This window comes from Eurypyga helias, unplaced genomic scaffold (assembly GCF_000690775.1).
Source record: "Eurypyga helias isolate BGI_N326 unplaced genomic scaffold, ASM69077v1 scaffold28490, whole genome shotgun sequence".
Classification (NCBI taxonomy): Eukaryota; Metazoa; Chordata; class Aves; order Eurypygiformes; family Eurypygidae; genus Eurypyga; species Eurypyga helias.
This window is the reverse complement of record NW_010224331.1, coordinates 1-19856: the sequence shown is the minus strand read 5'-3', so window position 1 is coordinate 19856 and position 19856 is coordinate 1. Positions and strand designations below refer to the sequence as shown.

At 49.2% G+C, this 19856-nt stretch overlaps 1 protein-coding gene across 1 annotated transcript; it reads left to right on the top strand.

Annotated features, from left to right (window-relative positions):
• Positions 1-798: 798 nt before the first annotated feature.
• Positions 799-19826, top strand: SPG11 (spastic paraplegia 11 (autosomal recessive); the record flags this gene model as incomplete). Its single annotated transcript, XM_010161241.1, has 24 exons — positions 799-944; positions 1653-1814; positions 2538-2604; positions 3048-3213; positions 3308-3513; positions 4307-4415; positions 4909-5068; positions 5494-5751; positions 5973-6173; positions 6490-6597; positions 8007-8169; positions 8569-8783; positions 9119-9863; positions 10881-11023; positions 11875-12073; positions 12805-12942; positions 14794-14931; positions 15280-15289; positions 15566-15665; positions 16553-16721; positions 17443-17531; positions 17913-18068; positions 19117-19268; positions 19646-19826. Coding segments are annotated over 24 exons (4181 nt in total), but the record flags the coding sequence as incomplete, so codon positions are not given.
• Between the last annotated feature and the right edge of the window lie 30 nt (positions 19827-19856).

Below are 19856 nucleotides of genomic sequence, written 5' to 3'. Positions count from 1 at the left end.
GTTGCCTCCATGTTGATTCTGCTCCTGACAGGCTGAACAGAAGGAGAATTCATAGGAGAATGCATATACTAATAAAATTAAAGCTTCCTCTAGGTCTTGTGGTGCATGTTGGCTGCTCTGCCCCTTGGACTATATGTCTGCTTTTTTCCTTCTAGTTATTATCATTGAAAATCAGTAGAATTTGTGCTCTTAACTCATTTCACTTTTCTGAAAAACATTTCATTTTTCGTAGAGTCGCATGTTGACAAATGATAAAAATGAGCCCACATGAAGCTTTCTTAGAAGGCGTGATTGGTATGGGATAAAGAGGTGAAGCAATACAATGCTGAATTGTGGGACTCAGTTCGAATCAGTCTCTGTAGGTGAAATGCTGGTTTGAAACTGGAGAAAGCTGGTAAAATTTAGAACAGCTTATTTGTGATTATATTTCTTTCAGGAAGAAATTCTTCCCGGAGAGGGTGGTGAGGCACTGGAACAGGTTGCCCAGAGAAGCTGTGGATGCCCCATCCCTGGATGTCTTCAAGGCCAGGCTGGATGTGGCTTTGAGCAACCTGGTCTAGTGGAAGGTGTCCCTGCCCATGGCAGGGGGGGTGGGACTAGATGATCTTTAAGGTCCCTTCCAACCCAAACCCTTCTGTGATTCTATGATTCTATGATTATAAGTACATTAAAGTCACTATTAACAGCAACAGTTGGAAAACTCAGCAGTTTTGATAGTCATGGAACAATTTTAAGGCATGATTTAAGAATTTAAGATTAGTTTTGCATTACATGAAATCTTGGGTTTTTTCTTTTAAGATGAGAAGATGGTTTTTCAGGCCAGCCTGGCAAACGCTCAGATCTTGATTCCTAGTAACCAAGCCAGTGTGAGTAGCATGCTCCTGGAAGGACGGACGCTGTTGGCGCTTGCCACTACGATGTTTGCGCCCGGAGGCATCGATCAGGTACGGTGTGCAGCAAATTGCTGATGAGCTTTTGAAGAAGTCCCCATGTGGCGTTGAAAACTCCAAGGAGCGTGTTAATAACACAAATCTAGTGCCGCTGTATCGTTCCTTCTCCCGTAAAAACCCGGTTTTGGTGTTTCCGTGTTGGTTGACCCAATGAAGCGAGTGGGGCGGTTTGAGGTTACGTGGTTTAGAAAGAGCAGGACGCGGTGGCTGTGAGTTGGAGTCTTTTAACTCCTTCACAACGGTTACAGCCGAGAGAGGTCACAGGCACTTGTGTCCCTCAGTGAGATTTTGTTTGGAAAAATACTTTCGATAAACTGTTAAAATGAAAATCTGGGCACAAAAACCTCAGCTCATGGGGTGCATTGTGCCACAGGGATCAAAAAACACTTTATCAATGGTTATACTTTTAAAAGACAAACGCTTGGCGAACCACACATTGGCACAGAATTGTTTAATACAGATCGTTTTGTCATAGGAAGCACAGTAACCCAGAACGTAAGATACTGTTCAAGGTAGGCCTGATGGGACTTCAAAGGATTTACGGGGAGAAATGATACTTTGTGTTGTCACCGGATGTCATATTCCCGTGTGGCACTTCAGATTCCCATGAGGCAGTTTGTTTGGCATTTTCAAGGATTGCTGTATTACTTCTTAAGGCAGTTTCTTCTTCCTAATGAAATAATTTTGCTCCTTGCAATGTAGGTTCTTCAGAATGAAGATGGGGAAAAACCTCTGAAGAAAGTTGATCCACAGCTCCTAAAAATGGCATTGACTCCCTACCCCAAACTCAAAGCTGCTCTCTTTCCCCCCTGTACTTCTCATGGGATTTTGCCACCTGACATCTCCCTCTACCATCTTGTTCAGGTACCCAAAATGCTTATTTTGGCAGAACAAAAGTAACCTGAGAGAAGCTGGTTTTCAGCTAAAGCCTGGAGAGTGGGGCCCATATGTTGTTTCCTTGGAATCTTCAGGTGGGAGCTAAAGTTCACTCTCAACAGTTTTTCAAAATGGTATCTAGATCCCGTGGGTCTGGTTTCCCCTTGCTCCCCAGGCACCTCGAGCCGTCTGCGCTGTTGAACTCCAGCGGTCCCGGGATGTCAGAGGAGTGATGCTCTTGCCGAGTTCCCTGGGCAGGCTGCTCAGTGTTACAAAAAGTAACATGGTTTTAATTCTGTAAGGGAAATGGAAATGTAGGATTGAATAAGAGCGTCTAGTGGAATGCTGTGACACGTTTCTGGGCCTTTTACTTCAAATGATAAAGCATGAGGCAGACTGAAGGTTGGAGCAATGCTGCGAGTTAGTCGTTATTAGGGAAGCGGTAACTTTGCTAAGATCACCGTGTAGCAAAACACTTAAGGATGTTTTAGACCCAAGTCTAAGCCTTCCCCGGTACTTGGTTGAATTCTGATCCTGCGGAGTAGATCCGTACGTGCCTTTGAGAGCGAGCTGCACAAGACGCATCGCTGCTCGCTAGCAGCGCAGGCAGTTCCTGCTTGTCTGCCGCGGTAGCTCCCCCAGATACCCTCTCCTCTGGTCTGCTGTGAAAATCTTGAGATGTCCTAATGTATTTTGTTTCTCCTCTTTCAGTCATTAGTGCCCTTTGATCCCACTAAATTATTTGGCTGGCAGCCAACAAATACTCTTGCTGTGTCAGGTACGTTGCTTTAAGTTCTATATGCTTTTCCAGCCTGAGCACAGAGGATAAAATACCTTCCAGAGCAGTGATTTGGCAGATAAACGTACTCAAACAGCATTTCTTTTACAAAAACAGTGCGATTTAGTATAGCTTTGTTTTGAAATTAAATCCTAGATAGATTATCTTTTTCCATTAAGCTCTTCACAGACAGATTTTTTCCCAAGTGTATTATGAGATAGAAAAGCAGTATTTTCTTGTAAAGGCAAGTTGAGGGCCAGAGGAGTGATCTAGAGTTCTGATTCTGCGGTGAGAATTGGAATTTCACTGGGGTTTGGGGGTGCTTTGAGGTAGAGCAAGAGGGGAGGTGTTTGCTTGCCATCTCATCTTTTGAGGCTGAAAGCCATTTTCTGTGTGTAATTCAACTGTTCACCAGCTCACAACAACGATGCTGTTCTCTCCAGATGCACCAAGCGACTTTCCTCATTTTTCATCCCCTGAACTGGTGAACAAATACGCTATAACGGAACGACTGGATTTTTTGTACTATTTGCACCACGGACGTCCATCGTTTGCTTTTGGCACATTTTTGGTCCAGCAGCTGGTAAAGAGCAAATCCCCCAAACAGCTGTAAGTCTTCCCAAAAGTGACAGTCGGATAGTTCTTCTGGAGGTGTAATTTAGCACGTGGAGGACCGTGTTAACAGGAATCCTCTTCGTTTCAGGATTCAGCAAGCAGGAGGTGAAGCCTATGTTTTAGCTCTTTCCTTCTTCAGCGTACCCTCCGTAGCAGCCGCCTGTGTGTGTTTCCTGGAATTGCTCGGCCTCGACAGCCTCAGGCTCAGGGTGGATATTAAAGTTGCAAACATGATTTTCAGTTACAGAACTAGAAATGAAGAAGCTCAACACACTCAAATAAGAGAATCTTTGGGTAAGGGTGCCTTTTGTTTGTTCCGAAGCAGAGTACGGTGTATTTCTGGGGAAGAGAAGCAGGCATGGATTGAAAGATGGTGCCTAACTTCTCAGGAATGCAGGAAAAGCATCCTGTCCTTTGAAGAGCTAAGAATGTTGCTCTTCTTTTATTCCTGCTTCTTGCAAATTTTGAAGGTGCATTTTGAACCTGGCATACTAATTAAGGTGGGAAGACTAATATGACGTGCAGCCAGGATTGTGGGAGTACCTAACAGGCACTGTCAAACAGCTGCCTAAAGCTCAGTGTGCTGGTTACTAAGGTTCAGCCTAATATTGTAATGAAACTGGGGCGTTAAACAAAGGGACATTGCCATACCTCTTTCACACCTGAAAACTGGCTAGAGCTGCAGTGAAATCAGATGTTCAAAGCTGTAAGGGAATTAAATTTATCCTGGGAGTTTCCAACTGTAGGGCCTCAGGTGTCTCTTTGTCCCAGCTAGGAAACCACTGACATTTATTTGTATGTTCCTGATCATTCGAAAACATACGTTATTTAAAACTGTAGGTAGAGCTTATTGAAGGGGGAAAAAAAAAGGACAAACCCAGAAACAAGACAGAAGGTTGTGTGATTTGGAAGTTCAAAGTCTTTTTCAGAACAGATGGAGCCACTTTGTGCCAGACTTGGCATAGTGACCAAAGCATTTACCTTCCTAGGATTTGGTCTGCTTGTTGGTTCTGGTACTTTTGAAAATACTACCTTTGCTCTAATCCCAAGTAGCATCTCGGAATTAGTAACACATTCTTTTCAACAGTGGACAAGTTAACAAAATTGGCTGATGGTGAAAAAGCAGCAGCAGCAGCAGTTCTTACCTCCTTAGAAGAAGCCTTTTGGGATGCAGTTGAGCATCAAGGAATAAAGAAGTGAGTAAAACATGATTTAAAGGGTTATGCTGGCAAGTTGAGGTTGAGCACTGAGTTTTACCGATTGCATTCAGGTGACCTTCCAGAGATCTGTGTGTGTTTTAGTGCAGTAAACTGAACAGCAGCATCTGAAGTTAGAGTGCAGCCGCGGTGTTTCCTGTAGGAGAGGGAATAGGTGTGTGTTGGCAGGAATAAGGAAGAGCAGTCGGCATGCTGGACTCGCTGTTCCACGGAGCTCTGGCCACATGCTGAGGAGTGGAGGTTGTTAACTTCTTTTCAAGGCCTACATCGTCAAGACAGGACCGTGGACCTGCCTTGGGGGGTGGGAATGCCCATGGGGTGTAGTGTGGAAGTTCCCACAGGGGAATGTGCCTGCAGTGAAGTCAGTGGAGGTGCTGGCGTTGCCGTTTGCAGGCACGTGACGGTGTTTATACGTTGTTAACATCTGGTTTAAAGCAGTTTATTACAGCTGGAGCTCTTTCATTCCATGCAGGACATCTAGTGACTCCAGAAGGCAGTGGTCTTTGGTAATGCAGTTCTGTAAACTCCATGATATCGGACTGAGTACATCGTACCTAAAGGAATGTGCCAAGTCCAGCGACTGGCTGCAGTTCATCATCCAAAGCCAGCTGTACAGCTACCAGCCGGATGAGGTAAGCTGCTGAGGATAGACTCATCAGTTGTCTGTGGTGTGCCAAAAGAGGAAACTAGGAAGAAAAAAATAGACTCTTTTAACGAGTGAATATCACATTGTGGAGACATCAGATTGGAGCCTCATCAGTTTCCGGGGAGTTCGAGGTTGTCTCAGGGTGCTGATACCCTCTGACTATGGTAGCCCTGCTCTTACAGCCAGGTTTCCCAACTTTTCTACTGTTCTCTCTCCCTCGGTATGTGAAAAGCCAACACAAGACAAAGGAAGCCGACTCCAGATGCAGGTAGAATAACACGCTCCTGGGAGCATGAGAGCTAACTGTTAAAGAAGATTCAGTAAAGATTTTCTGTACATTTAATGTTTCAGTCCTTCCTCCTCCTCTTCGGATCTCACTCTGTATGGATGCTTTTGTCTCTGTTTCCCCAGGTCATTGCTGTCCTTCAAGATTTCACTCCCATTCTTCAAGATCACTTGATGCTGGCCCTGGAGAAGTTACTGCCTTCGCGTCCTGACGCAGGGAGTCCTGCGGACGGTGCTGCCGCTGTGTTGAAGAGCAGATATGCAGATAGTCTCTTCCAAATCCTTTTCCAGTGTCAGGGGCACTCGAACCCTCCAGGTTACCTTTTGGCGGAAGGATTGAGAGAGCACGCTCCCATTCTGAGCGTGTTAGCAGCGTGTTTCCACGTGAGTATTGGTGAAGCTCTTCACCTTCTAGGGGAGTAAGTAACGGAAGAGTGATGGTTGGCTGGAATGACATTAAATGGTAGCTGTGTGGGCTGCATTCACCCAGGGTTTTTCTTAGGTTTTGTGGTAACTGTGACTAGCACGGCACATTTGGCCAATGATGCATGACGAGGTGGTGCTTGTCTCTGGTTACTCTGAAGCCACTGCTTGTCATTTGACAGGATGCAAACGTTATCCATTGCCTCTGTGTTTGGGTAATCACTACTGTGGATGATGCTACCAGAGTTGAAGCCACAAACCATATTCAAAGCTCGGCAGAAAATCACGAGTGGGATCTTCAGGACCTGTCAGCTATCTGGAAAGTCTTGTTAAGAAAGCAAAAAAGTAAAACACTTCTAAATGGCTTCCAGCTCTTTTTAAAGGTAAGGCGATGCCTTTTTAGTGGTATACTTGAGTGTATCTCAGATCATCTTGGGGAGGAGACAGCCAACAGATTCCCCCTCTGTCTTGCTGTTTGTGGCCTAGATAGCCTGGGTGTAATCCACTGAAAATCCCAGGCAAGTAAGAAATCTTTACATGGAACTTCTTCCAGTTATTACAGATTTGCAGATTGTATTTCCACCTTGCACCCAATTTTAATAAATTAGAACTTCATTGTTCTGGTACCAAGGAAGGTAAATTGTACGTTCATTGAGGTACTTTCAGAAAAGAATTGTAACCTATTTTTGTGTCTTAAAGGACTGCCCTCTGCTGTATATACTGGAGATGTATGAACTATGTATGAACTGTAAAAAATACGGTGAAGCTAAAACCAAACTGGGCAAGTTTCAGGAGAGTCTCACAAAAGTAAGCAAAGTTGTTTTCCTTAAATGTCGTTGCCTGGGTCTTCTCCTTTCAGAATGTGATAGGCATCTCGTGTCCTGTGTGTAGGTAATGAAAGGGGTATGCCTAGAGTGACCTAGGAGCTGATTGGCGAAGCAGTAGGCTTCAGCAGATCATTATGGCTGGCAGTTGGTGGAAAAAATGAATTTGCAATTCAAAACCTACAGTGCATTCTTCTAAATCATAGAAACATGGAATGGTTTGTGTTGGAAGGGACCTTAAAAATCATCTAGTTCCAACGCCCCCTGCCATGGGCAGGGACACCTTCCATAGCCCAGGTTGCTCCAAGCCTCATCCAGCCTGGCCTTGGACACTTCCAGGGATGGGGCATCCACCGCTTCCCTGGGCAACCTGTCCCAGTGCTCCCACCCTCTGCGGGAAGAATTCCTTCCTGATATCCAATCTAAACCTCCCCACTTTCAATTTAAACCCGTTACCCCTTGTCCTGTCACTACAGGCCCTTGTAAAAAGCCCCCCCCAGCTTCCTTGTAGCCCCTTCAGGCACTGGCAGGTGCCATAAGGTCTCCCTGGAGCCTTCTCTTCTCCAGGCTGAACAAGCCCAACTCTCCCAGCCTGTCCCCATAGCAGAGGGGCTCCAGCTCTCAGATCATCTCTGTGGCCTCCTCTGGACTTGCTCCAACCAGCGTATATCCTTCTGATGTTGGGGGCTCCACAGCTGGATGCAGTGTGGGATCTTCTCTGTTCTGTATTGACCAGGGCAAGTCAGCACTGAGCAGACGAACCGTGACTTACAGGGAATGTCTCTGTACGACAGGCAGCTGTTTCAGAGTTTCTGAAGAAGTCTGCGTACCGCTCTCGTTTTGGTGCTCACGCAGAGGTTCCTTTGACGATGACCCGGTGAACTGAATGACACGCCGATTAAAACCCTGATTTACCACCTGGTTCTAAGAGGACCACAGCGCTTTCATTCACCTTGTTGGTCACATACAGATGTTTTCACAAGTTATTTCAGTTCTGTCGCAGTCTTCTAGTTCCCTGAATATCTTGGTAGCTAACACTCCATGTCAGTAGTGGTTTTCCTTCCTGCAATTCAGGCTAAGTCTGGACCAGTTTCCTGTGCAGCACTCGCGTAGCGGATACGCTTGTGAAGGATACAGCAGGATGACTGGAGCTGTTAATCTAGCAATTCATTCATCTATTAACTTCTGATCCTTCTTGCGTCTTTGATCTTTTTCATGATTTTGAGGAGTAACCAGTGGTCTCCCTGCCATAAAACTCCCTGCTTTCAGGTCCAGGTCAGACACAGATCATAGATCAGTGCCCCTTGGCCATTTCCAGTGCAATTCCCACCAAAATGCAGAACATATTGGCAAAAAAAACCCTGCAACACTTAAAAACCTTTATCTCCACAGCTTAAAACTGAAGAGGAACCAGCAGTTTCAGAACTGCCTGTGCAGTGGTTGGAGTCACAAGCGTTGTTTCTTCTGGAATTGATGATGCAGCAGTGTCGAACGGAATACGAACTCGGAAAGCTCTTACAGCTGTTTGCTGCCGCCGATAATCTTCTGCTCAATGGTAAATACAGCTTCCTCTGTTTGCTGATACTGCTGCTTTAATCCAAAGTCCACATACGGTGGTTTTGGAGTGACTCAAAATGTTTACTTTAAGTGTTTCCTGCTGTTTTCTTTTTGTATAAGGTTTACACAACCAGACTTGGTCCTTACGGTGAATCGCCGTGGAGAGGTGTAACTGTGTGTAAGTCTGCTTGGGAGAGTGACTGTGCAGATGTTGATGAGGAGTGCACAGATTACCTGCAGAAGTATTTTAGTTTTGGCTTTAGAGCTTGTTTTCAGTCCTATGAAAGCTTTGGAGTGTAAAATCCGTTCTGCTCTGGCAAGGTTGCATGCTGAAATAAGTAGGATTTCCCCCAGTTTAAAACCAGCTGGTTTTAGTTGTTCATACTCCTTTAAACAGGCCCTTATGTGAAGAAACTCTGTGCACTCAGCGAGACCCTGCAGGATTCCTCCATATCGATCAGTCGCTCCATCCTGACCAGTTACAGCATGGAGGTGTTTCGGAGTGAGTGCAGATCAATTCTGGAGCAGCTGCAGGAGAAAGGGATGTTCTCACTGGCGCGGGAGGTAGCAGCGCTAGCTGAATTGCCTGTGGACAACGTAGTTACGCAAGAGGTACCGTGTAGTTAACGTTATTCACCTCTCAGTACTCCTCTGTATTGAGGATGTTACTTCTCGGCCTTCCTGAAACACAAATCTGTCTTCAAATCCCTTTTTATTTGAAGTGCAAGTACAGCAAACAGGTTGCTTCGAGTGCTGAGCGAAAAGGACAGCCTGGCTTTCCTTAGTCTCTTCCTGCTTTCACTTGCAATTGGTGTTATTCGGAGAGATAAATAGGTGGATTTTTGGCGTGTTGGGGCACTTAATTCAGTTTTTCAGTGTGCTGTCCATCCAGTGTGATTTCTCTTCTTTGGAAAGACGGTTGTTTAAAACCTCTGTGCATTTTGCAGGTTCTGAGAGATCTACATCGTTTAAGAGACTCTGGACAGTGGCAGCAAAACCAGACAAGGACTGAATTCTGGAAAAAATGTAATGACAGCTTCATGAAAAATTCAATCTCCAGCGAAGCTGCGTCGGATTTTTTTTTGGAGCAGGCAAACACCGTGTTTGAATCTTCAGCTCCCGAGAAGGTGACCAGCAGTATGGAGAGACATTTGTTGCTTACCCTGGCTGGCCACTGGCTGGCCAAGAATGACGCGGCGCCGCTGCACAGATTAGAAGAGCTAGAGAAGCAGATCTGGGTTTGTCGCATCGCGCAGCGAACGTTATCCGCAGATGAGGGGCCTGGCGAGCCAAGGTTTTCCTCCCATGTAGCAGCGAGCAGGGATCTTACCTTTGAGAACTTAGCTAAGGAGTTTTCTTTTGCCAAGCTACCTGCCCTGAACACGCCGAAGTGCTTAAGGCTAGAGGGTCTCGCCTTCAGGGAGTCTCAGCAGACCTTGGCCAAGGATGAGGAGGAATCGCTCCAGTTTCTGATCGGACGCCTCCTTGACGAGGGAAGCGTGCACGAAGCCAGCCGCGTCTGTCGGTATTTCCGTCTCTACAACAGAGATGTGTCGCTGGTGTTGCATTGCAGAGCTCTGGCCTCGGGGGAGGCTGACCTGGGCAAATTGCACACGGATATCCAGGCTCTCCTTGCAGCGCGAGAGAAGACGTCTGCAGGCAGTGCAGCTCAGCAGAGCAGAGTCCCAGGCGGTGAGTGACCCCAACCGCCTGAACAGTAACACCGTTGTTGGGGTCCACTGGATTCTTCCTCCATTGTTGTTGATTTCCCCCAAAATTTCTGCGGGAAGTAAGGTTCTCCTGACCGTGGGTTATCTCCTTGCTTCCTAAATCCCCTAGTGAAAGGAATTTGAAGCCCTGCAGTGCCTCTCTTGTGTGTGCCTCGGGCAGGGTGCTCCTCTGTACGGTCTCTGTAGCCTTTTGACCGTGTTTAACCGATCGCAATTCCGGTAAAGCAGCACTGAACCTCATCTCTGTTCCTGCTTTTGGAATACACACTCTAGTAAACCCTGAGTGTGTGTTTCTGGAGCTGAAACAAGGAAATACTTTAATTAATATGTTTCTCTGAATTCTTTGTGCATTATAAAGGGTTCAGTGTTTCTTATCACTAGCAAGGCGAAGGTTGGTAATGTTCATACGTCGAGTCCTCCGTACGTATTTGTGAGGCCTGAAGGAGGAGGCTGTCAGCTGGGATGTTGCTTTCTAATATTAACACGTATAAAGCTTGATAGAACTGGAAGAGTGCTGAACCCTTATGCTCTCTTATGCTTAGGAATTTTTACATCTGAGATATGATTGTGGATATTTTGGCTCATTTGTCTTCTGTCATATTGTTTGTACCCTAAGACTTTTAAAAAATAGTGAATCACAGGTATCAAGAGTTCACTTTTCAAAGACTGAGGAAGTATTACGCATTTGCTACAGATTTCTGGCGTCTTGCCCCACTGAACCCTTATGCTCTCTTATGCTTAGGAATTTTTACATCTGAGATATGATTGTGGATATTTTGGCTCATTTGTCTTCTGTCATATTGTTTGTACCCTAAGACTTTTAAAAAATAGTGAATCACAGGTATCAAGAGTTCACTTTTCAAAGACTGAGGAAGTATTACGCATTTGCTACAGATTTCTGGCGTCTTGCCCCAGGTGTAAGGCTTCTTGGTGTTCTCTCCCCTTATGAGAAAGGCATTTATGGTCGTGTTGTTTCCAGCATCAGGCTTAGAAGACTGGACACACCTCGTGGCTCCATCTCCAGATGATCAAGTCGTTACCAGCCTGAAGGTTCTCCTAGATGAATGTGTCCATGGGAGGAACTACTGCAGACAGGTTCTCTGCTTGTATGAACTGTCTCGGGTACGTGTCTCGTTACGTTATTGAAGAAAGGAGTGTTTGTGTCTGGCTGTGCTGTGGAAATGTGTAGAGGAAAGGGTAAGGAGTGGTGAAAGTTCTCACCAGGTGCCCGAAACAAGCTCCAGAGGGTGAAGGCACCAAGGCTGTGTGTGGAAGTTGGCCAGGAGCTCCCTAGGCATGAGGCACTGGAGTGAAGTCAACTCCCAGACTGCCCAGGCCCCTACCTCTGCTGCCTCAGATTTCAGCCTCTCGTGGATGGGCCTTTTCTACAGTCCTTCAAGCATATATTGTTCATCCAGCGCTTTGCTTTAGGCCTTTCTTGTGGGATGCCTTCATTGTGGGATGCCTTTGGGATCAACACTGACCCAGGAGTAGACAGAGCAGCTGCCTTGGAAGTATTAGCAGGGAAGGGCTGCAGGCTCCGCACAGCTGCAGCTCTTTGCCTGGAGGCAGCTCAGAGTAGTGGCTAATAAATTCCAAGAGGTTTGACCCAAACAGTGATAGGAGAAGGAGCAGGTGGGTGGTTGCTGCCTCTCTGCTCCTTGGCCTTCATGACTGCCAGCAGCCCACCTGTGCTGCTTCTCCAGACGTGTCTGGTAGACACATCTTCCAGGGTACAGACCCCTTTCCATGGTATTTGGTCCGTATTTTTGGAACATAGCATTAGTTTTTTCTGAATAAAACCAGCAGCGAGGCTGCTGAAAATGAGTTGATCTTAGAAACCAAGTATTTGCTGGGGAAGCAGACCTCCCTCCTGCTCGGCTCACCATTAAGAAGATATACTGCAGGTCAGTAGATTTTCCGGAGTGGAATTTTGCTGTGTAGAATCTTCTGAGTGTATGTGTGTTTCCTAGGAACTGAACTGCTCCTACGGTGAAATATCAGCCCACGACCCAGAAAAAGTGCTTGGAGCCATCCTGTCGTCCCGCCAGCCGGACAGATGCAGGAAAGCTCAGGCATTCATCACCACGCAGGCTCTCCAGCCCGAAACGGTGGCAGAGCTAGTGGCTGAAGAAATCATGCAGGAATTACTGGCATCTTCCGAAGGGAAAGGTGGTAGAGAGGCTTGACCTTGTATTTTAGCCTTTTGGGTTTGTCAGTGTGCTATTTGTGTATCTGAAAACCAGCCCTTGCTCTTGAGATGGTTGAGTGCTAATTATAGTCAGTGATGTTTGGGCAGCTCGTGTACAAGGTTGCTAAACCCTGTATACCTTACAGAAATGCTTATTTTTGAGTTATTTTTGTGTCCATTGTGGTGCTGCAGTAGTTGAGGTTTTTATTATTTGGGGGGGGATGCAAATTTAATGGTTTGAATCAAAAGGGTTGTCTGGGGTTTTTAAGCATGATCAGCCCCATATCGCTGGACTTGCAGGACTCGTGTTCATTGCTCTGGGTAAAGCATGGCCAAGAGGCCTGCAAGGTTCCTCCGAGTTCATGAGTTGAACCCATTCCTGGCCGCTGCAAGGGGTGGGTGAGAAGTGCGTTGTGTAAGGAAGGGGAAATGTTCTGCTTTGCAGCAGCAGCAGCCCGCTGGATTTGTGCGGTTACAGGCATCATTACGGTGGCAGTATGGTTGTTCGGTGGGATTTCATTGGGCTGAACTGGCAGAGAACTCGTATCGGGTTCTTAAATTCAAGCAGTAAGATCAAGTGTCCTTAGAATTGTAATTCCAAGCCCTAAGTCAACCTGGATGAAGTTATGTTGGTTTGCTTGGGGTTTTTTCTATGAACTAATCTCTCCTGAACAATCAGCGCTTGTGCTGTAACTCTCTCTCTCTGCCACAGGACAGAAGCAGGTTTTGAACGCTGCGGCCGAGAGCCAGGCATTCCTCCAGCTCGCTAAGCTGTGCCAGGATCATACGCTGGTCGGCATGAAGTTACTGGATAGAGTTGCCTCTGTGCCACGGGGGGAGCTGGCGTGCAGTAAGTACACGGCAAACAGTACCCGCTGCAGCCGGGGCACTACCGCACGTGGCGTTTACTCCCTTTAAAATCGCTCCCCCAAGAACAAACGCAGTGCTGGAGGGTCGGCACGTTCCCTCGGTGCTGCGGCCGTTAACTTTCCAAGCAGAATGCCAACCCTCTGTGCCCACGGCTGGGAAACGCAGTGAGTCACCTGAACTCATAGAATCACAGAATGGTTTGGGTTGGAAGGGACGTTAAAGATCATCTAGTTCCACCCCCCCTGCCATGGGCAGGGACACCTTGCACTAGACCAGGTTGCTCAAAGCCACATCCAGCCTGGCCTTGAAGACATCCAGGGATGGGGCATCCACAACATCTCTGGGCAACCTGTTCCAGTGCCTCACCACCCTCTCTGCGAAGAATTTCTTCCTGACATCTAATCTAAACCTCCCTGATTTCAATTTATACCCATTACCCCTTGGCCTATCACTACAGGCTCTTGTAAAAAGTCCTCTCCCAGCACCCTTGTAGCCCCTTCAGGTACTGGAAAGCTGCAATGAGGTCTCCTCGGAGCCTGCTCTTCTCCAGGCTGAACAAGCCCAGTTCTCGCAGCCTTTCATCATAGCAGAGGGGCTCCAGCCCTCTGAGCATCTTCGTGGCCTCCTCTGGCCTCGCTCCAAGTGGTCTATATCCTTCTGATATTGAGGGCTCCACAGCTGGATGCAGCACTCCAGGCGGGGTCTCACCAGAGCAGAGTACAGGGGCAGAATCCCCTCCCTCGCCCTGCTGGCCACTCCTGCAGTTAGGTGTAACAGGGGGAGGGTGTTGTGACTTCCTGCGTAGTAATTGCAATTAGAAGGTGCTTTCTTTGTCCCTGTGTTAAACTGCCTGCGTAGATCGGCTGTTAGGCTTTACCCTGTGCCGCTGCATGCACCACGGAGGTGCTGCCGCTGAGTTTATCAGACGTAGCCAAGGTTCTCTGGTACCAGCAGTGTCGAAGTGCGAGTTTAGACTAGTTTTAAAGATTTATTATGGGCTGCTCCTCTCTGGAGGAAACTGAACGAGGGTCAGATTTCAGGTGCGTTGCCTCCCGAGTGTTAACGTGGGCAGGACTTCAGTGTCTTGGGCAGAGGAAGGAGCATCTTCTGGAACGCGCTCTGCACAAGGAGGAGCATGAAGTCGATGTTGAAACCATTCCACGGATTTCAGCCCTAAACCTTTGTGAGGAAATAAGTAACTAAAAGGATCATGCTCCACGTGATCTCTGTGTCCCTAACACAGTCGTCCTGTTGTCGGATCCTAACTGAGCCCTGATTTTGTCTGGCTGAGTACTGTGAGGGTGACCGGTAGCGTGTCACGCGTGGCTGACTGGGGTAGGGGAAGACTGTACAGCATTAGATCAGGCCTTCCACGGAAAATGGCACATGCTGGGATGTGCTGGTTTAACTCATTCCTTTAGTGCCTGGAGTTTATGGAGGATTTTTCAAAGCTGGATGCAAAACCCGTGGCCTTCCTCGCTCCAGTGCAGAGCTGACTGGTGGTAGCGGAGCACCGGGCTGTTGTTAGGTGTTGGTCAATCAGCTCTTGGTGGAGGAGGTTGGAAGTTTTGTGTGTGGAATGAAGTAACGTTTCAGAAAATGATCCAGAAAGCCCGGACTTCCCCGCAGGTCGAGCAGCCAGACGGAGGGTGTGCTGCTACAGAAACCGCGTAGGACGGGACTGCAATGGCTCCGCTTTCTCACGCAGCTCTGCTGTGGGGAGCTGGAAGGGTGGTGTGTCCTCTCCAGAGGCACATCAGCTCTGGGGAGAGGCGTAACAACAGCCTTCCTCGTCACCAGCTGTGACACCCGGCTTCTTTCTGTTCCTCAGTTACAGAATTGCTGATTCTGGCCCACAGCTGCTTCAGTTTGACTTGCCACATGGAAGGAATCACTCGGGTCCTGCAGGCAGCACGGCTGCTCACCGATGAACACCTGGCACCTAACGACGAGTATGGACTTGTGGTACGTGGCTGGTGTTGGTCCAGGGGCTGCGGGGGGGTTCCCACGTACGCGCTAGCAGGTAACCTCCTCCGTGAGCGGTGCAGGGGGAGCGGGTAGGCGATGGAGCGGGGCACAGCCTGTGCCCCCTGGTCTGCCCTGCCTGGCTCTGGGCACTAGAAGTGGTTGGTCTGGAGCGTGCGGGTGATATTTTTGTGTCACGAAAGCTCTCGGAAAGCTTCTCTGGAAAAACAGAGGTGGAGATGGTGGAATGGTGAGGTGGCAGCAGTGCAGTAAACCAGAATGGGAATGTCATGGTAATCCGGCTGTGGTGAGATGGGATGATTTGTATTACCGGGCTGTCCTGCCTTGGCAGGTCTACTGGAGTCTGGGACATGCCCGGTGTAAGGCTGTCACTGCCAAGAGGCTCACCGCATATTTTTATTGGCTAAAATCGGTCCTTTTCACCTCACAGTAAAAAATACGCAGTAGGTTGGTTTAGAAACCAAACCTCGGTGGCTGCAAGGGAACATCTGCCTGCCTAATGCAGCTGGTGCACAGCACTCCGGCCCCACGCAGCCGGCCCCCCGCGGCACTGCCCGCCTTGCCGGGAGGAGTTTTGCTGCTTTACCCGCAGCTTCGCTCCCACACCGACTCCACAGGTCCGTCTCCTCCGGCAGGTACAACGACATGACCTACATATTCGAGCTGCTGCACGAGAAGCACTACTTCGAAGTGCTCATGAGGAAGAAACTAGACCCGGTAGGTGGAGGGGGATAAAGGGGAGAAAACCTTCGGAGAACCGTGTGGCTGCGTCAGAAACTGGTACTTGGACAACAGGGTGGAATTACCTGGGGATTTTAATTACCGGGGTGGAGTCGTCCACTGGTCCTACAGGACTGGAGAGGGGCTTTGGACAGGGGTAGGGAGTGACAGGACAAGGGGTAACGGGTTTGAACGGAAAGAGGGAGATGGAGATGGAACATCAGGAAGGAATTCTTCCTGCAGAGGGTAGGAGCACTGGGACAGGTTGCCCAGGGAAGCTGTGGATGCCCCATCCCTGGGAGTGTCCAAGGCCAGGCTGGATGAGGCTTGGAGCAACCTGGGCTATGGAAGGGGTCCCTGCCCATGGCAGGGGGTGGGGCTGGGGGGGCTTTGAGGGCCCTTCCCGCCCAAACCACTCTGGGATTCCATGAAGTGTTATTCAAGTTCATAGCAATAAATTAATTCTGGGTTTTATTCTGGTTTTAGTTGAACAAGTTTGTTCTGGTTAGCTAAGTGCTGCAGGGAGAGCAGCACTGAAACTTCAAGCTTGGGAATATCACTTAGAGCTTTCTTGTCGTGCTTTGGTTTTACATCCAGTTAATTTCATGGGGTTTTTAAAAGGTAAATATTTGCAGGTTTCTTGTCATAAACATACGTCAGTTTTGGCATGTGCATGTAAATCAGCAAACACAGCGGAGCTGGATTTTCTTACCTGACATAACGTAGTTAAGCCCAAGTATGATACTGCCATGAGGTTTTAAAATGGTGTGGAGAAACCTCCAAGAGTCTAACGATCACTCTGGAAAATTGTACGGGAAGGGATTTGCTTGTGGGAATCCAACAAGCTCTTCAGATCTCAGTGTGCTGTTGCTCCCTCTGACCAGAGCGGGACGCTGAAGACGGCTCTGCTGGATTACATCAAGCGCTGTCGGCCAGGGGACAGCGAAAAGCACAACATGATAGCCCTTTGCTTCAGTATGTGCCGAGAAATTGGAGAGAATCACGAGGCTGCTGCTCGCATCCAGCTGAAACTCATTGAATCGCAGCCGTGGGGTGAGTGGAACCTGCAGAACCAGGAAAGCGTCTCCAAGGAGGGAGACGCGATCGTAACTGCGGATTTGGTGGCGCTGGTAACGCCCGTTAAAGCTCCATTGTCTGGAAGGAGGGTCCTGCTCACCAGGCGCGGGGTGTCCTGGTACGGAACGGCTGCTCCGGCTGCTCCGCTTTGGCGGAGCCGAGATTCTTGGCCCTCGCCCTACCCGGTGTCCCTGTGGCACCACGCAGGGGCGAGGTGAGGACGCTGCCTTCTCCCTCCAGCCGGGTGTGAGACCGGGGTTTCTGACGGCCTGGGTATGCGTGTGCCGGATAACTCGTTAGCATCTGGGCGCGGTGAGTTCTGTACGGCTGGGAGAAGGCTGTGCCGGCAGAGATCTCCCTGCGGAGCGGGCGGCCGGTGCTGCTGCAACGGCTGAACCAGGAGCTGTGCCGATGGGCCTCTGAACTCATCTGGTTATCTCCTGTCGGCCACAAACGTGTGACGGGGCCTCTTGCCAGTTCCTCAGTCACTTGCCTGTCTGCCAGCAGCAGCTTTGGTCCGTTTACTGAGCAGGCATCACTGTTTCTTCACGCTTTTTCAATACGAAAATAGTTCTTTTTACCCTTTTGTTGCGCTCTGGAGCAGCACCAGGCACCAACTGGGCACCAGAGGTGGTTTTGTAACTTACTGTGTCGCCTTTGTAAATAATTGGTGATTCGTTTTTTTTCCCCATTTCAGAGGACTCTCTTCAGGATGTTCCAAATTTAAAGAAGCTGCTGCTGAAAGCTCTGACTCTCTTCATCGACGCAGCAGAAAGCTATTCTAAGGTAAGATGGGATGGGATTGTGTGACAGCTGTGGGAGCACATACGGGGAGAGCTGGACTGGGAGAGGAACCGCAGCTGCCATGGGGAGGGTGTGCAGCATCCTGTGCCGGGAGAAACGCAGCAGAGCGATCGGATCTCCTGCCCTGCCACTCCGCGGTGTCCCCACAGTCCCTGCAACGCAGCTGTATCGAAGAGCGGGTTCGCTGCTCCTGTGTTAACATCCAGGGTTACAGTTTGGTTTTAGAGTGACCGTGAGCTTAATTAGCAAGAACAGAACGATACAAAGAGTGCTGAAAAACTGGCGTGGTTATGTTTAAAAACTGGTGTGGTGATGATGACACCTGCTTCAGAAGCTTGTGTTTGTCTTCGATGTGTTGCCCAGGACTCCTGTGTCCGGCAGTCCTTGCGCTGCCGTCGGCTGACAAAGCTCATCACCCTCCAGCTGCATTTCCTCGGCACCGGTCAGCGCACGATGCTGATCAACCTGAACAGGCAGCACCTCATGGACTCCATCATGTCCCTGCCGAGATTCTATCAGGTGAGCTTGGCTTCTCAGCTGTGATTTTCCCTGCAGTGGTGGTTGTAAGCAGCAGGTCCCGAAGCGCTCCGCACCTGTGAGCGTAATGCTCAGCTCCTCCACGCGGCCTCCAGCTCCCCTGGCTGTTAACCCATTGTATCGCTGCGGGTGGGACCATCTTGGAAACGCAGGCACGGTCCTGGTGCGGAGCGATGCTTTCAGCAGGGCTGGCGGCATCATGCAGCCAGGACCTTGCGTGTCCACAGCTCCCACGCTGCTACAATCTGCTCTGGAGCCCTGATATCTGATCCATGTTCATAGAATCATGGAATGGTTTGGGTTGAAGGGACCTTAAAGCTCCCCCAGCCCCACCCCCTGCCATGGGCAGGGACACCTTCCATAGCCCAGGGTGCTCCAAGCCTCATCCAGCCTGGCCTTGGACACTCCCAGGGATGGGGCCTCCACAGCTTCTCTGGGCAACCTGTTCCAGTGCTTCCCCACCCTCTCTGTGAAGAATTTCTTCCTAACATCTAATCTAAACCTCCCTGATTTCAATTTGTACCCATTACCCCTTGTCCTGTCACTACAGGCTCTTGTAAAAAGTCCTCTCCCAGCACCCTTGTAGCCCCTTCAGATACTGGAAAGCTGCAATGAGGTCTCCTCGGAGCCTCCTCTTCTCCAGGCTGAACAATTCCTTCCTGATGTCCCATCTCCATCTCCCTCTTTCAGTTTAAACCCGTCACCCCTTGTCCTGTCACTCCCTGCCCTTGGAAAAAGCCCCCACCAGCTTCCTTGCAGACACCCATAATTTTGTAAATAAGACAGAAAAAGGCTTTTTCAAGAGAAGGAACACCCCCCTCTGGCACCTTGTTTAGGGGTCAAGGAAGAGCATTCCCCGTGGTCTGTTACCCTGTATTTGTACCCGGCTGCTCTCAGGAACACCATCTCGAGGTGGGCCCAACAGCAGACCTGGAGTATTTTAAGCGTGCGGCTTCTGTGCAGGATCAAACTCCTGCTCCGTCATCCCAGTCACAGAATCCCACTAATCCCAGCCTCCCTTCTCCTGCAGGCAGTGATTGTGGCTGAGGCTTACGAGTTTGTTCCCGACTGGGCCGAAGTTCTGTACCAGCAGGTGATCACGAGGGGAGACTTTGCGTACTGGGAAGAATTCAGGCAGCAGAGGCCGCCAAAGCCGGGCCTGTTCGAGGAGATTGCGAAGAAGTGAGTAATTCTGCGCTCAGACTGGAACTTGCTGCTCCACGGGCTGCGTTAGGGGAGCAGCGGCGTGTTGAAGAGGGTGCAGGTCGCGTGTTCCCGGCTGCGATGTGCAGCGTACGGGACCCCAGATCTGTGTTCGGTTTCTTACGGGTGTTGTGGAAATAATTCTGGATCGGGTTTTACTGAGCTGGGTACGTACGGTGCCGGAGGGCTGCTCAGATCCAATCATTTGTAACGAGGATCAGAGCAAAACAACCAGGAGGACCCAGCGTCCGTGTTGAGCACAGCCTCTTGTTAGGAAGTAGTTCTGCAGCAGGAGAGTCTTGGAATCGGTGTCTGCGACGCCTTTCCGGTTCGACTAAACGTGCCGTTGTTTTCAGAGTGAAACAACACCCGCCCGCTGACGCTGCTCGGAGAAACCTGAAGAGACTGCTTGCCTACTGCGAAGATACCTACACGTACTACCGCCTGGCCTACGATAACAAGTTCTACGACGTGGCAAACGCGCTCCTGAAGGACGCGCAGACCGGCTGCTGCCTGAGCGACATGCTGTCGAGCTAGGACGCAGCTCCGCCGAGCAGAGCCGGCTCC